At 43.6% G+C, this 15262-nt stretch overlaps 2 protein-coding genes across 2 annotated transcripts; one reads left to right on the top strand and one right to left on the bottom strand.

The window, feature by feature from the left end:
* Window positions 1-4338: 4338 nt before the first annotated feature.
* Window positions 4339-11595, bottom strand: alg5 (ALG5 dolichyl-phosphate beta-glucosyltransferase). The gene is made up of 10 exons (XM_035433592.1): window positions 11236-11595; window positions 10585-10756; window positions 9795-9841; window positions 9372-9440; window positions 8928-9020; window positions 8452-8565; window positions 8178-8237; window positions 7390-7541; window positions 5471-5556; window positions 4339-5245 (listed from the first exon to the last, which is right to left on the bottom strand). Exons 1-10 carry the CDS (start codon window positions 11299-11301, stop codon window positions 5130-5132), a joined length of 975 nt encoding a protein of 324 aa, XP_035289483.1. The 5' UTR covers window positions 11302-11595; the 3' UTR covers window positions 4339-5129.
* A 434-nt stretch (window positions 11596-12029) lies between these two features.
* exosc8 (exosome component 8) lies at window positions 12030-15236 on the top strand. Its single transcript, XM_035433593.1, has 11 exons — window positions 12030-12095; window positions 12397-12433; window positions 12614-12677; window positions 12879-12952; window positions 13068-13113; window positions 13204-13309; window positions 13403-13448; window positions 13814-13910; window positions 14009-14129; window positions 14547-14653; window positions 14975-15236. The coding sequence occupies exons 1-11, from the start codon at window positions 12079-12081 to the stop codon at window positions 15091-15093; spliced, it is 834 nt and encodes a 277-aa protein (XP_035289484.1). The 5' UTR covers window positions 12030-12078; the 3' UTR covers window positions 15094-15236.
* Window positions 15237-15262: the final 26 nt, after the last annotated feature.

The raw sequence follows: 15262 nt of genomic DNA, 5'->3' as shown, positions 1-15262 counted from the left end.
GCCTGTTGGAGTGGGGGGTGTGTTGGAGGGGTGAGAGGTGGTGGTGGTGGTGGGGTGGGTTGATAGCGGTGACTCGACGCGGGACGCGGGGCCTGTTGGAGAGGGGGGGTGTGTTGGGGGGGGGAGAGGTGGTGGTGGTGGGGTGGGGGGGTGATAGCGGTGACTCGGTGCAGGAGGCGGGGCCTGTTGGAAAGGGGGGGGGTGTGTTGGAGGGGGGGGGAGGGTGGGAGAGGAATTCTGGAAGACTGCCACAGACAGAGCAAACACACTCTGTCACTCCGGTGTCTGGTGCTGGGAGCAGGAACCTGAGAGGCTGCGGTGTGGGGGAATGTTTTTTTTTTCTTCTTCTTTCTCTTTTTTTTTCTTCTTCTTCTTCTTCTTCTTCTTGTTACGCAGCCAGATGTCCAGATAGAGTTTCTGTCATCTGTCGAGAGAAACAGAAGGCGTGTGTTGAGTGTCACGGCAACCCAAGCACGGCCAATCACCAAACGGTTAAACAGAGCCGTGCTTTGATTTCCTGAAGGGGCAAACGCACGTGTCCAAAAGTCTCAAGGTTTGGGGCCCTTGGCACATACAGTGCACTGGGACTGCGTAGGGGAGGCAGGCCTAGGGTGCGGGTGGGGGGGGTCCTTTGTTTAGAGAATTTGGGGACCCCCTGGACAGCTAATGCACACTGGACAGAGCTCTAAAGGCAGTATCACAGTCTAACAGCCGCTTTCCGCAGTCAGAAGGAGCAGCTGACAGCTTTGTGCGGCACGAAAAACAAGATAACCACGTCAACATGGTTGACCACAGCCCAGCGGGATTTATCAATAAAATTCAGTCCCCCCCGGTCAGAATACCCCGGCCCCCCCTCCATATTGTTTTAAGGTGAACAAAACTGGTTCGGATTCAGTTCTCCACTCAATAACTCAGATAGTCAGCCCTCTTCCCAGCCAGAGATCAACTTTCAACCAGCAAATGAACATTGCCAAGAGCAGGTGTCAGGAGATCAGCGACATCCGTCCTATAAATCGAGTACCTGTGGTTAATTTTCACCTCTTTACAACTACACATGTACGGTTTAGCCACCTGGGGGGATGGGGGGGAGGGGGGGTTGAGGGTGTCTCTTTCAGTAATTATAGCAATTTGCACGGGCTAAAAATATAGGGCAAAAAAAAAAAACTCCGGAATGAAAGGTATTTGGAACCAAATTCTTTACAAAAAAAATGTAATGGCCATTTAAATAAGTACTTGATATGTAAAGCACGCAGACCTCGACTGTACTTGAAGCACGTGAGTTCAATCCTGCGACTCCAGAGCCTACTCTTGCGTTTGGAAAAAGCAACACGCTCAGAGTTCTAAGCTTGCATTGAATTTTTAAAAAATAAAATTAATGGTAAAAATCATATAATTCGTGATAAAAATAGAAAAGGTCGGAAATAATCGGACATGCAGAGTGCATGTGTGCGCAGTGAAATAAAGAATAAAATCTATCCCACAAATAGCAAGACAACTACAAAGCCCTCCTTTCTTGGCACGAAATGAAAACAGGCGTTCACTTCAATGCGGCATCAATACTTTTTGTTCGTTCTCATTTTGTCTTTTATGAGACTGGCGTCACTCAGTCTGCCGATTCAGATAGGCTTAATCACCAAACGCTTTATTATCTAGACGCCCCCAGCAAAATAAACAGACGCGTTTCCTTTCGCTAACCCCGCTGCATATTCTTTATTTATTTATTTTTTTAAACAGTGTATTCAGGTCCTAACCCCTGCGGCAGAGGACACCTTGAGTAGCTAATGATCATGTCACGTCGTGCGTCTACAGCGTGGTTCTCCACTCCCCAGAATGTACATCAAACTCTACGATATGATATTCACGGACAAATTACACCAACACAACTTTTCCGCGTGTCTCATCATCGAACGGAAACCAGTTCAACTAAATTAGTCTAAATTGATTATTAATAAGAACATTTTCATAAAAGCAAATAAGGAGAAACTGAAAGGATGAAGCAGTTACTAAGCTGGTCGTTATTTTCTATTATCCCGGGCTGATTCCCACGGACATAATTGGTTGAAATACACCTAAAAACGTAACATTTTTTTTTTTTAAACAGGAAAACTGCAATCAACCTGTGCCGACGCCATAAATAAGCAGTAAGTGATTGAGTGTAGGGGCAGGGTTATGAATCATTTCACTTTTCTTACCTTTGTCAGGAGGACCCCGAAGACACGCTTCTGTTGTAAGTTGAGGGTATCCCTCTGCGGCTCGCGCTGTGGAGGTGTGGAGCGTGTGTGTGTTTGCAAAGGAGCCGGAGGAACAGCACAGCCCCGGCGTCAGTCAGGCTGGAGCCTCAGCGCCTTCGTGCGGGATCCATCCGCTGCGCTGGAACTTTCCCAGGATTGCAGACAGACGGCGGTGTGCTCATCCGAACGAGGACGAGACAAGAGTCCCGCTAATTAATACTATCTGTATCGGGCAAGGAGAGGCCCAGACTGCTGCTGTTTTTTTTTACGGAGTTGAAAATACACCCAAAATCGATCTGTGTTTGAGACATCCTAAAGAAACACAACATCGCACCTGCACCATGGAATATTTACAATGGTATTAAAAAACTCAATAAAATAATTGCCCATATATATATATACACAACTAAGTGGTTCTGTCATGTCCGTAGATATAGCACACTACGAAAGGAGATATTGCATTGCATATGCCTATACAAGATCGTGTTATCAATGTAATTGCCTTAAAATGATGACAAACCTCGAGATCCGAAACATTCTGGTAGCAAGCCAAACATACAAAACATTTTCAGAAAGGTGCATTTAGTTTCACTTTAAAAAAATCCGTGTACTCATTTCCATTCACTAAAATCACTGTCGAAATTTCAGCGTGTAAAATGAATTCTTCGATTTAAATGTTTGGCACACTCCGGGGCACTTTTTGGCTTGAGGTGGTTTGATTGGAATGTCCATCGACATTGTAATGTTGCGCAACACACCTACACAGATGACAGAGTTCAGTTTATAACTTGAAACGGGTCTCAAACGCTATGCTTCTTAATTTAGGAACAAAGTCAGCCTTGAACAATACTCACTGAACAACTGTTACTGCGAGTTGATGAGAACAGCAACACATTTCCTCACTTCAAAATCCTTAACTATATTCTCCGTATGTCTACTGCTCACTCAGCCTACCTGCCCAATTTCCACGAATTGGTACTGTTTCTTGGTGATATAAGGTGCAATTTCACGTCAGGGGCGTTTCTTACAAACGCAACATCAAGCAGCCTCCACCGGCGCAGCTGCGCCAATTATTGGAAGTGCGCCAGCCGGCAAATCGATCTCTATATTTGTAAGGTTCTTTTCACTGCGGATGGATACATTTTGATCGTGAGCGGCGTGACTAGTCCAGTTAATGACGCAAGCCAGGCTGGCGACAGAAAGTCTAGGAGTTTGACATTTTCACAGTTTACAGCAACTGCAAAGGAACGTAACAATGCTTTGAATATTGAGTGCGTCCATTTCAGAGCCCGTCTCAGATCAATCCTTTACGCTGGGACTGTGTATTATTTTAAAGATAGTTGGGAAACATCAAGTGAAACAACGAAGTGCCTATGTTTAGCAAGGTGTACGGTCTCGACTCGTACTCAGGCTGCAGGGGAGCGAGTGGGGAGCGATTGTCTACCCGTGCGAAATTGAAACGCACTGATGCTCCTGTCACGAGTTTGAATCTGACACAGCCGCTGTTGTGCTTTGTCACGTTCCAGAATCTTTATACATAACGTTCAATTACAAAGAGGCCGCCAAACGACAGAGACATAAAGTGCACGAGGGAAACGGAGAGAATGCGTTAGACAGAACGACTTCCTGGCAAGGAGACTGATAGAAGAGTACAAACAGGATGTACTCCCTAGGGTATTCAACAGCCCACAAAAACATCCACATTATTAGGTTTGGAGTCTCTGGCAGACCTCAAAATTGCAGAAGAAAACAGTAAATTATAATGGGACTTCACGTACTCAAGCCGCAGACCTCTTGAACCGTTGTTTTTTAAACAGGGGGCCAGTCATTATTACCCTGGCACTGACACGCAGAAATGCTCATAAACAAGACGACAAAAACAAACAAATAAAAGTTCCTCGAGGCATCATCGAATAGCCTACACATTTAGGCATGGATTTGGGGGGGCTGGATGTTGTATACAGAATGAACACCTGAAATGATCAACATCATTTTTTTGTACATTATAGATGGTGCAATTTAATAACTGTGGTAAGCAAACAGCGTTATGGTACAGTCTTCCAAATGCAAGTCTTTCATTGGTCACAGAACCACATACAAGCGTGTCTGAAATGTAAAAGTTATTTTTGTTTTTATTGCATATTTCGTAAATAATTTATTTCAAAATGTCTAATTAAACATTGTGTATTCACTTTAACATAATTGTATTTTCTTTTTTTATCCGAAAATTATTTTGTTATGCCCTAGCTCCCCCCTTAATTAATTCTAGGGGGTAATACTTAAAATTATTGATCAGTATATGTCAATGACATCATGAAATCCCCATATTTATTCATAAATCCACATATTTATACAGTTGCGAGTTCACAATGTAACAGTTGGAAGTGGAATTCTACAAGAATTCAAATGAAACATACCAATGCTGGCCCACAAGCTAGAATTACATGGTGCATAATTTCTGTTATGATTAAGTGCCTCCGACTTGGATTGTCTGTCTGAATAAAACGCACATAACCAATTAACTCTTTCCTTGCTTTTTAATTATTTGAGTCAAGTTGTCCAGTGCTCTTTCAGTCCAAAAAAAAGAATAAAACCCACACACAGGTAGGCCTACAGTATACTTTCCAAATGAAACCAAATTAAAAACGGCTATTACATTTCAAAACCTAACAAAACCACGATACAAAATAAAGATCGCTTTTTGATTACAATGCAATATTCTGTCAGGATTCTCTCCTCTTTGACACAGTAGAAAAAGGTAACATGATAAAATATCTTTGAATGCACAGCCTGGGAACATCGCGGCATCATCAGTGTGCGCGTTAAACACGGAGAAACCGCGAAACAGTCTCCATCCGCCCGCGCTTCTCCGCGTGCTAAATTCGGAGCCGCGCGCTGCTAGTCCGCTTTTCGCTGGGACTCCAGCTTCCAGGCACCGGTAATGTAGCGAAGTCTGATAAAGACCAGGTCCCGGCCCATCTGCAGCCAGCTCCAGAAAGGGACCAGCTTGGACCCTGAGATTAGACAGAACATACACAAAAGAATCACAGAAAAACTCAACACCAAGAAATGGCTCTATACACTAAAATCCTTCTTTTATATGGGGATAATGAAGTGAAGGACCTGTGGGAATTCTCACCAAAGACTCATCAGGAGGGAAGAGATTTGACGGGGGGGGGGGGGGGGGGGGGGGACAGAAAAGGCCATTTATGAATCATTCAATTTTAGCAGCGGCCCACCTTCGATCTCGGTCCAGTTCACGGCGACCTCCGCTATGGGTATCTTAAAGCACTGGGCGATGTAGAGGAGCTCCACATCAAACGCCCTGTGGTGGAATAAATGCCTTCAGTTATTATATTACACACAGTGTGTGATTACATGGCATCCGTTTGGCAAGTGGCCTTATTCAGATATGAGCGACAGAGCACGAGAATCGGCTAACAACTTTTCCAGACCAGGAAGCGCGTGTTCAGAATTGCCAAAGCGCTAACTGCAAGTTAACCATGTCAACAGCACTGAAACAGACCCGGTACCACAAACCCCATGTATTGCATTTCATGGAATAAGAAGCCATATGGATACCAGTGCAACGAACCAAACATTCACCGTAAATGTTCACACCCTTTAGACTCTCTGTGTGAGCTCTGTTAGTAACATGTGTGTGCGTGTGTGTGTGTGTGTGTGTGTGCGTGTGTGTGTGTGTGTGTGTGCGTGCAGGCACACAGGGCTGTAGGTCTGTCTGTTCTGCTGCAAAGCCCCACTTTAATAAGACTGCCACACTGCAGCCTTTTTCGAAAAAAAAATGTAAAAAAATTCCCATTCAACCCAGGTGGGAAAAAACCAAAAAAATTATGGCGCCCCCCCCCCCCCCCCCCCCACCACTCCCCCCAATCAGCTAACTGAAAGCAGTCCCTTGCACTCAGATATGGGTTCGTGGGAATATGTCCAGTCACTATGCAGAAAACACACACACAGAGACCAAGGGCGTGGCTGTCCCGTTCACAGAGGGGTCTAAATTAAACCCCGGGTCACCGTTTGCCAAATGCTGTGGCCATCCAAGAGAGGCGGTGAAGAGCTTGGCCTTCTCGGGCCAGGCTTCTGGTCTTCACTGGTCAGCACGGAACACGGAACACGGAACACGGAACACGCCAAGAATCTCAGCCCTCCGCTCTCACACCCAACAACTTCTGTGTAAGCACTCCTTTTATTATTTTTTTAAACCTCTGCCAAGGAGGTTATGTAACACCGTCTGTCCATCCGCTTGTCTGTCCGTGACAGAAATATCTGGAAAAGTACTGGCAGGGTTGCCACAAACTTTGCTGAGCACATTCATGTTCCCAAGAGGAAGAAAACTTATTTGATTTTGGTGACCCTGTGACCTTTCCTCTGGTGCTACCATCAGGCCAAACTTTTAACTTGTGATTGACATATCTGGAAATGTAATGGCCAGATTGCCCCGAAATTTGATGAGGACATTCATGTTCCCAATAGGAAGGAAACTGTTGATTTTGGTGACCCTGTGACCTTTCCTCTAGCGTCACCATCAGCCCAAACATATCTTAAAAAGTACCTTAAAAAGGGGAGATTGTTGTGCCTTGGCTGAGGCCTGCACTCTACAGAGTGCATTCTTTCTACTTTAAATATAAATCTGGCAGCCAACGCGGGACAGAATATATCGAATTCCCACCCTAATTTAGAATATCCAATCGACTATTTACAGCCACGTTCATGCGTGATTTACACTGCTGACTCAGGAGAATGAAGAGCCGCGGTTCTCATCCTTTTCTTTTCTTTTCACTGTGTCTTTATGCGAATGAGCCACTCAGCAGCCCATGTAAATGCAGTATCAAAAGAGTTAGGGCTGCTGGAGGAAACATCACAGAGCATCGCCGGACACGTTTACAATGAAATGCATGCGCTCTTTTTTTTTTTCAAAGGGAAACACTTAGAGGTTCCTGGCATAGAGCAGTCGGCCCTACATTCGGAAGAACTTGCCCCTTCTAGTGCCACTTTGGAACTGCTGCTCTGACCAAAACCTAAACGAAAGGCACTGAGGTACCCGCGGTTTACGCAGGTATCGCACCTAGCGGACGCGTAGCGTGGATGTTTGCACAGGGGACGCTCTGAATGGCCGCGGGACTCGCGCGATTTAACGTACCAGCGCTCCACGTGCAGGCTGGAGAAGGTCTTGAGGGCCGCCTCGCGGGTGAAGAGCTTGAAGCCGCACTGCGTGTCCCGGATGCCCTTCACGCAGAAGAACCACACCAGGAAGTGGAACCCGTACATCAGGAAGGTGCGGAACACCGAGCGCTGGGGGGGAGAGAGAGAGGGGGAGACGCGGGCCGTCAGCGAACGCTTCGCGGAAATCACTCGCCGGGGGAAACGCATTGCAGCGTCACACATAACTGTCATCGTTTCACGCGTTCCGCCAGACGTAGACGTGGCTGAGTTTCCTCTGTAACTCCTGAGTATGAGCCTTCTAAACCACTTGAGCTGCAGTCCTCATTTCACCAAGGCCGTTTCCTCTCCTAAACAAACCCTCCACCCTCAAAGAGCACAACAGGCCATTAAAACTCATTAATTTTGTCTCTGCAGCGCACCCTACAGGCCAAAGTCTGAGAAGCACAGAGTTAGAAATTGCTTTGGGTTACTGATACAGGTTACTGCATTTACCACATAGCTAGTTTTAAACATTAATTTCCCAGCATACACACACAGTACACCCCACAGCCAGTTTTAAACAGCAATTATCGAGCATACACACACAGTACACCCACAGCCAGTTTTAAACATTAATTTCCAGCATACACACACAGTACACCCAACAGCCAGTTTTAAACAGCAATTATCGAGCACACACACACAGTACACCCCACAGCCAGTTTTAAACAGTAGATCTGGAGTGACTGGAGGCACAGTGGACACACAACGTAAGGTGAGACATACCTGGGCAACGGACTCCTCCTCCAGGTGAGCTCGGGAGCCGCAGGAAATAGCCATGTTCTCCTGCCAATCAAAACCCATCAATAATCAAACCAGACTCTACCCCACAGGAGCTCTGACAGTAAATAAGTGTCTGGATATTTGCTCACTGATAGCGCGTTATGAACACTTTATGAACCGCCCCGCGCATTTAGCGGCATGAAAGAGCTCTGATATGTTTCGTCAGCGTGGTGGCTGCAGCACGCGATAGAGAAAGAGCACAAGACCCACGACCCACCGGCTTCATGCTGATGTCATTAAGCCCCGCCTCCACCTTCTCCAGGTCAGCGAATTTCGTGGCTCCGTCGGCGTCCGCCATCAGGATGAGCTTTCCTCGGGAGCTGAGGGTACCCTGTGCAGACAATGGCACAGGTCAACAACAAAACCGACAACAATAAAACCGACAACACCGACAACACCAACAACATAAACAACACCACCAACAACAACAACAATGACAACACACTTTTATATAGTATGCACACTGCTTTTCACAGTATCGAGATATCATTACAAAAAGGTAAATACAAAATAACATCAAGAAAACAAAAACAAATCACAAACAACAACAAAGTAAAAAAAAAAAAGTTTCTAAGATTCTGTGAAGTCGACAATGTTCAGAGACATTTTTCATGTGACTGGCCCAGCAAAATGAGAGCACATAGGTCAGGGGTCAAGGGTCAGGGGTCAGGGGTCATGATCCGGCACACTCACCATCCTCACAGCTCCACCCTTCCCACGGTTCCTCACCAGCGTCAACACCCTCACTTTGTCAGCTCCGTACTTCTTAGAGTAACTCAAGGCAACCTGGAGACGTGGAATTAACCCCTCTGTGAGAACACTCATTCCCCCATCATTACGAAACACAAACACCCTGCCAGCAGCGGACATCCAGTGCAATTCCATTATTCTACAGCATCAAAACACTCTCCATCAATGTTAACATTTTTTCTAATAAATATTCTAATGCCAATTTTATAAAATCTAAATAAACTAAATATTAAAATACAAAAAAATGTTCATTTGTTTCTAGGGTTTGCTTAATACCTTTACAGAACCATACATAAATGAAGACAACAAAGGATTTAAAGAATTGATGAGCGAACACTCGGGCGTTTTCAAATTAAATCAAAACGTATGAAAGGCTTGGCGACATACCTCAGTCGTTTTGTCTTTACTGCCGTCATCAACTATAATTACTTCGTAGGTGAATGAAGGCTGTTGCTTCTGAAACACAATGTAAAAAAAAAGCCGTTTCATTGCAACACATTATTCGAGAGACACTGCCACCTCCTGGTTATTTGTCGTAATTAAGTGTTAACAATCCTGTAACTGATTAAAGCAGTTACAAACATAAAAAATGCACAACATTTCCACAGGTTAACAACAGATATACACAGGTATACCAAAATTAACTGTTTTTTGCATTCCAAGAAGAATGACATTTCCTGACGAAACACAACTATGCATAACACAGGTAACAATGGACAACTCAACCACATTTCCTATTTTTTCCATGAATTTCCCAAAAATACGTAGCTCCTTAAAGCCCCTTTAGATGTCACTGAGGAGCCTGATTACCTGTCGTTTCTCCAGGTAGTCCATCGTCTCCTCCATCATCACAGGCACTGAATGCACACAGGCACACAGAAAGTAATGCAATGTAACGTAGCGATATCCAAACAGCCTATTTTCCTCCACCGCCCACAGTCAGGTGTACGAACACACAACAGCACATACAAAATCCGTGCACGCATGTAAGATTCATTATAAAGATATTACGAGGGACACAGAACACATACAGTAGTCCAGTACATACACATTACACGGATATCATGAATAGCTAATTCGGGCAGATCAATTCAGGTGCGCTATAAGACTAAAATGGGACTCAGAACAGGCTTGATTGGCTTTGGTCCGATTCTTATTCTCTGAAAGTCAGTCTTTTGAGATGAGTGGGAAGTTATTTGAATAAATAATCTTAATTGCCTGGCTTGAGAATGCCAACTGTGCAAATGGCAGAACAAGAGAGCGACAGATCAAGATAATTCTGATGTATCCTAGACAACCCTCAACTATGTTCAGTTATTACAGTTAGACAACATTTTCACATTTTAGGCATTAAACAGACGCTGTAATCCAGAGAGATACATTGTGTACATACAATATGTTTATACAGCGGAAGCAATTCAAGTAAATACCCTGCTTAAGGGTACAACGGCAGTGCCCCATCGGGGAATTAAACCAAGAACCTCGGAGCTACACGCTCAGTTCCCAGAATATTATCATATACTACCGCCCTGATTATGTTACCCGCCACTTGAACCCATCAGTCAACGCTACTATCAGTGACCGGAACAAAAACACCTACACCGGAGCTCTTCGTTGTAGGACGGCACTACCACAGACAGCTCCCGGGAATGGGGGTCATGGAGACTGGGGAACGCCTCCTTCGCTCCGTCTCCGGAGAGGAAATACTTCTCCTTCTCGTGGCGTCTCAGGTCAACCATACCTGAAGCGCTGAAGTGCGCAATTAATATTACCTTCAATAGAGAGAGAGAAAAAAACATGAATGGAAATGTATTCTGACGACACAATGACGTAATACTAACGCAAAAGTAAAACAAAATACATTTTAAAATGGACAAGTCAGTTCTCTTAAAAACGTAAGCTGCAACTGACGTGCCACATGCAAATATTAATTCTTTCTCCCGTTAACCACCGATAACTTTATTGATTTCAAACAGGAAAAGTGCATTTAAGGATCAGCTTAGCCAACTATCATTACAGTAACATGGATACCATTCCATTCTCTCATTATAACTTTGGCAAGGTTGTCATTACATTAAAATTTAACAGAGGCAGCATCTAGTAAGCAATAACGTCAATTATTTAGCTAATTGGCAAAGTTAACAAGTTACGATTCTAAGACAACACCAGAAATAATCAAAACTTGCTGGTTATGTGCATACAGTTAAAGGTACTTGGCAACCTAAACAAGCAAATAATGAACGTTACTTACCAAAATTAAAGCCACAACTGCTAAGGCAGCCAGACACGGAATCAGTTCACACAATCCGCAATCCATCTCTGTCCATTCCCGGTCGCATAGGACCCCTAACCCTACAGCAGCACAGTACTAGACTACAGAAAAATGGGTAACTGACTAATTGCACTTTGACACAAAGCAAGGTAGACCGGACCTCATGTAATGTACCGTTACCGAGACAGCCAGCAATGTAAGTTAGCTATATTAAACTGAGGCATACCACAGCATTTAGTTTGGCAGCCTAGATTTGTGTTTTCTCATTCAACTTTTACTTCCACTCACAGTGAAACACCTACGCGGAAGTCTCTCGTAATTTTGGAAAAGAACACATCACCACATCGCTGCAAGAGGAAAATCCGGCTAGGAGAAGTGAACTACAACGCGACAGCGGCCATTGCCGGCTGGGAGTGATTAGGTACTATATTATTTCGCAGTAAACGAATGTGAAATTCGATTAAATCATTCCGCATTTTTATTTTAAACATTTAAGTATTTAGATTTTAAAGTGAATTTTCACAGTGCTAATAATATTCCTGAACTAACCTATTGTAGAGGTTAATTTAACTAGCAAACATTTGTATTTGATAAAATATTTTTATATGTTGTTTGTATAAAATTTTGTATTTGTTAATAGTTTACGTTAAACACATAACATAATGTATTTGTGTTGAATCGTAACAGAAGTAAACCATTTAAATAAAAGCAAGTTGTTTCTTTTCTAGGCTACATATTTTTTTTGGCACACAAAAACTAACGAATCTGCTTTGAATCATTGTAGCTTAGTTTACCCACATTCACGTGGTGCATCAAAACAGCATGGCGGCTGGATTCAAGTGAGTGAACTGTAAGCTAAAATGAAAATGATTGCTCTTAACGTCTCTCTTTAGATGTTGTAGGAACTAGACACACTAAATCGTGTACATTTGTAAAGAGTTTAGCTTATCTTAAAATGCAGATTACTCATCTATTTGTAAGTGCCTTATGTCATTTGAAAGCTAGCTAGCTGGCTAACGTTACCCACAGTTACCCACCACTCTAACATTCAGTTAGTCTGAACTAGGTTGGTAGCATGTTAAATAAATGATTATTTTAGCTGTGTATATACATTACGAACTGTGTTTTTTTCCCACGCAGAACTGCAGAGCCCCTGGAATACCACAGGAGTTTTCTGGTAGGTGGCTGTTATTAATTCAGTGTCATTCTTTGCTCGTATGTTTTGCGATTTTTTTTAGCTAGTGATATTATTCTGGAGTCTGGACCACTCGCAGCTAAAAAAACGGCAGGCGTTCGTATATGTCATCGCAAATAACGTTTGAACTATCATTATATTCAGTACTTGTCCTCTCATTAGAAAGAAAACTGCCGGCCAGATGGACGAGAACTGGGCGAATTCAGAACCACAACCCTTAATATAGGTGAGAAACTGTTTTCTGTTGTGCTGTCCACTAGTAGATGAGCTTGCTTGATCAAGTTACTCAGTCATCATTGCTTGAAAGAGACTAGAACGAATTGATGGATTGATCGACATTTTTATGAGTATCGACAGTTGCTGTTTATTTATGTACCTGTCACAGTGTAAATTAATGTTGGGGCATACTGTTAATTCTCATCTGAAGGTTCCATATCGACTGCAGACGGATCGGCACTGGTGAAGATCGGAAACACCACTGTTATTTGTGGTATTAAAGGGGTAGAGTACTGACTCTAATGGCCAGAAAAGAGCGGCGAGAAAACTAACTACAGCCGTTTAAATTCAGATTGAGCTTCACTTAACACATTAACTAATTCTCCCGTCTTGTTCATAGGAACTAACTTCTCCACCGGCCGACGCACCAAATAGCGGTTATATAGGTAAGTGCTTCAGCTGTTTTTAGATAACACGTGTTATTACATATGTTTATGGCATCGCTTACGAGGCTGTTCCTTTGACCTCCATTTCAGTTCCAAATGTGGATCTACCGCCGTTGTGTTCGTCCAAGTTCCGACCCGGTCCGCCGGGGGAACAGGCGCAAGCAGCGAGCCAGTTCATGGCTGACGTCATCGAGAGGTATCCTTCACGCCCCGCCCCCATATTTTCATGGTCGTTGGGTTATTACTGATGAATATGTGACAACGTTTAATAATTCTACTCCTGTTCTAGCTCTGAGGTTCTACTGAAAGAAGACCTATGCATTGAAAAAGCAAAGGTAAGATTGGTGTTCTTGGAAAAGTACAAATTTAAAACTGTGCATAAGAATACATTACATTATAGGCATTTAGCAGACGCTCTTATCCAGAGCGACTTACACAACTTTTTACATAGCACTTTACATTGTATCCATTTTATACAGCTGGATATATACTGAAGCAATGCAGGTTAAGTACCTTGCTCAAGGGTACAACGGCAGTGTCCTTACCCGGGAATCGAACCTGCGACCTTTCGGTTACAAGCGCAGTTCCTTACCCACTGTGCCACCTCCGTCCTTTTATATATATATATAATCATTCTTTGCACAGACACATTCATGACCAGTATATTACACTGACAGTAATTAAGTGTGTTTCATGCTAGCTCTGCTGGGTACTGTACTGTGACATCATGTGTCTGGACTACGACGGAAACTTGCTGGATGCCTGCGTTATCGCATTAGTGGCGGCGCTAAAGAATGGTAAGGAGTGCCAAATCGTCTGAATGCGACATTTTTTTGTTGTTACGTTTCCTGCGCAAAACAAACACAAATAAACGACGTACCCAATTTCCTCACAGCGCAGCTTCCGGAAGTTTCCATCAACAAAGACACAGACTTGGCGGAAGTGAACACGGACAAGAAACGGCACCTGAACATAGCCAAGCATCCGGTCAGCTCGTCATTTGCAGTATTTGATGAGTACGTCATTGTTCCGACCCTACTGTTGTGTAGAACTTGCAGCAGAACATCTCTGGGCTGGGACATGGACGTGAGAATTCTAATGTCTTAGTTCCTCAAACGTTAACACACCATTATGGACATAATAACAAGGTTATAATAAAAAAAGCCCTTCAGAATGGGATTTTCCAGTCTTCATATATTAACTGCTTAAATATTTTCATGTGAAATGTTTTCTTATTTGAGAAAGAGTGGTTTATACTAATCTCACCTTGTGAGCTCCTGATGTGTTACAAGTTGATAAATTAACTAGGATGTCCCCCCATATTTAACTCCCATCGTAAATAACTTTGTTTCCCCCTTATGTAGCTCTATTGTAAATAAGTTTTCCTCCATATGTAACTCCACTGTTAATAACACTGGTTTTCCTGTATGTAGCTCCATCGTTATCGTTGACCCTACTGCTGAAGAGGAGACGTTGTCCACCGCCATGATGACCGTGGTGACCGACGAGAACGACACTCTCTGCATGCTCCACAAACCAGGCAGGTTCCACGCACTGTCCTCAGAGACACCATACTTACGCACTAGAGTTTCTATAGTGAAGGTGTGGGAAGAACATTCCCCCCCCAAAGTTAGCCAGAGCACTGCAACCCTTATTTTAAATAGTTTTGTCACATTATTGCTATGTAAAATATTTACACACGGAAGTGTGTAAATATCAGAAGTCAACTACTCATTGTAAACCAAATAAGCACTCGATGATTTAATGTATTTTTTCCCTGTCTAAACTGCATGCAGTACATCCCTGGCCTGGGGTGTGGGCAAACGTCAGTGTGACGTAAGATCTCTCTTCGCTCTCTCAGGTGGGACGTCGCTGTCGAGCGAGAAGCTCCAGGACTGCATCAGCCGCGCGGTAACGAGGAACCGCGAGGTCGGCAAACTGATAAACACGGTCACACAGAGCGTCGAAACCGACAAGTGAGACCACACACACAAACCACACATTTCTGAGAGGGTGTTTTTTTTTTTTTTCTTCTAAAAGTTGTATTTTTCAATGTCAATATATATTTTCTTTTTATCACAATAAAACTGCTGACAAAGAACATTTACAAAAAAGAAAAAAATCAGCATCTGTGGCCAGATATCTTTTC

This window comes from Anguilla anguilla, chromosome 9, assembly GCF_013347855.1.
Source record: "Anguilla anguilla isolate fAngAng1 chromosome 9, fAngAng1.pri, whole genome shotgun sequence".
In the NCBI taxonomy this organism is placed as follows: domain Eukaryota; kingdom Metazoa; phylum Chordata; class Actinopteri; order Anguilliformes; family Anguillidae; genus Anguilla; species Anguilla anguilla.
This window is presented reverse-complemented; position numbering and strand designations above follow the sequence as displayed.

What these genes read in the sequence shown, in the direction of transcription:
- alg5 (XM_035433592.1), bottom strand. Translation starts at nt 11,301, where the DNA reads ATGGATTGCGGATTGTGTGAACTGATTCCGTGTCTGGCTGCCTTAGCA. An exon ending in CAGTTGTGGCTTTAATTTTG is followed by an intron (nt 10,757 to 11,235) that starts GTAAGTAACGTT and finishes TCTCTATTGAAG; the next exon opens with GTAATATTAATTGCGCACTT. An exon ending in ACTACCTGGAGAAACGACAG is followed by an intron (nt 9,441 to 9,794) that starts GTAATCAGGCTC and finishes ATTGTGTTTCAG; the next exon opens with AAGCAACAGCCTTCATTCAC.
- exosc8 (XM_035433593.1), top strand. An exon ending in TTATTTGTGGTATTAAAGGG is followed by an intron (nt 12,953 to 13,067) that starts GTAGAGTACTGA and finishes TCTTGTTCATAG; the next exon opens with GAACTAACTTCTCCACCGGC. An exon ending in CTGCATGCTCCACAAACCAG is followed by an intron (nt 14,654 to 14,974) that starts GCAGGTTCCACG and finishes TCGCTCTCTCAG; the next exon opens with GTGGGACGTCGCTGTCGAGC.